Here is a 1,436-nt window from a genome sequence, read left to right on the forward strand (position 1 = left end):
ATATTTTGTTTTCTTTTTAATTTATACACATTAAATATTACATATATGTATGTAATAAAATGTGTATTTCCATTACAGGTTTAGGTCTTAAATTTCATATAAGGTGGTATTAAAAAGGTCTTAAAAAGTCTTAAATTTAACTTGTTCAAGTCTGCAGAAACCCTGATCTCAGTGATACTAAAATAAGTATTCAACACATGGGATGCAAACAGAGCTTTAATTGCAAATCTTTAATGTGATATTCCAGTTTAATTTGCAACTTTAGATGGAAGCATAACAACTGAATATAAAGCACTTTTTTCATTATTCATAGTTCATTGATATTCATTATTCATAGATAGTTATAGTGTATAATTTGGAGTTTTTGTAAGACACCATTGACTACAAACATATTTTATTGGAATATCCTGTTGTTTTTAATGATATTATGCAATGACTTTTTCTGCTTATATGGAATGAAATAAATCCAGCCCAGTTGTTCAAATGTTCGTAACTGAAGAATGAGCAGTTTGTATGTTGTTCTTCATTGGTAATCGTGTGGTTTTGATCGTCCAGGTGAGAATGCAGAGAAGCTGCTGCAGTTCAAGCGCTGGTTCTGGTCCATCGTTGAGAAGATGAGCATGACAGAGCGCCAGGACCTGGTAAAAACGTCTCCTTTTTCCTCTACTTAATATTAGGGCTGGGACAATAAATCGATGCATCGTGAATCGAGCAATTGTTCTGCATCGATTCTGAGATTATTGGAATGCATTGTGATTCTCTCTTGAATCGATTCTGAGCTTAGTTTTGAACAGCAGATGGCAATGCATGCTTTAGAAACAGTCGTACTCTGCTTACTTCCAGTTCCTTACACACACCACTTGAACGCAAAATAATCATTCATAAAATTCGAAAAGGTTGAACTGAATTACAAGGGTGTTCATAGTGGGCTGTGTTTACATTAATCTCACTCATAAAAGCATAAAAGCCAAGGTGCACGTACATTTAACCACTTACATGACTTCTTCGTGAGCTTTTGAGTGTGCGATTAAAAACTAGCCTAGAGCGCCATCTGCTGTTAAAAACTAAGCTCAGAATCGATTCCAGAGAGAATCGTGATGCATTCCAAAAATCCATGAATACATCGATTTATTGTCCCAGCCCTACTTGATATGAATTCATGTAAACCTAGGGCTGCACGATTAATCGAATGCAATTGTCATGCGTGTCTTGTCAGTAAAGCCGGTTCTGTGATTAGTAGTAAATCTTCATCGCCTGCTTTCAGATCGAGCAGCATTTACTACACAGAGCCGTAGTTCTTTGACAAGCTACGCAAGAAAAATCGCAGACGATATAATCGCTCGATTATGAAATCGGAAAAATCGGTCGCAATAATGACAGCTGTTTGCGTAGCTTCTCAGTGAACTACGGCTCTGTGTAGTAAATGCTGCTCCACC

General features: G+C 36.5%; 1 protein-coding gene across 1 annotated transcript in view; it reads left to right on the forward strand.

Annotated features, from left to right (window-relative positions):
- Positions 1-738, forward strand: part of LOC107724991 (E3 ubiquitin-protein ligase UBR5-like) — a 77,047-nt gene extending 76,309 nt beyond the window's left edge. Inside the window, exon 56 of the mRNA XM_016534106.1 lies at positions 556-738. Coding sequence (XP_016389592.1) covers positions 556-671 — 116 coding nt within the window. The 3' untranslated portion in view covers positions 672-738. The remainder of the gene's footprint in view (positions 1-555) is intronic.
- Positions 739-1,436: the final 698 nt, after the last annotated feature.

Source organism: Sinocyclocheilus rhinocerous, unplaced genomic scaffold (genome assembly GCF_001515625.1).
Source record: "Sinocyclocheilus rhinocerous isolate Xijiao unplaced genomic scaffold, SAMN03320098_v1.1 scaffold5141, whole genome shotgun sequence".
NCBI lineage: Eukaryota > Metazoa > Chordata > Actinopteri > Cypriniformes > Cyprinidae > Sinocyclocheilus > Sinocyclocheilus rhinocerous.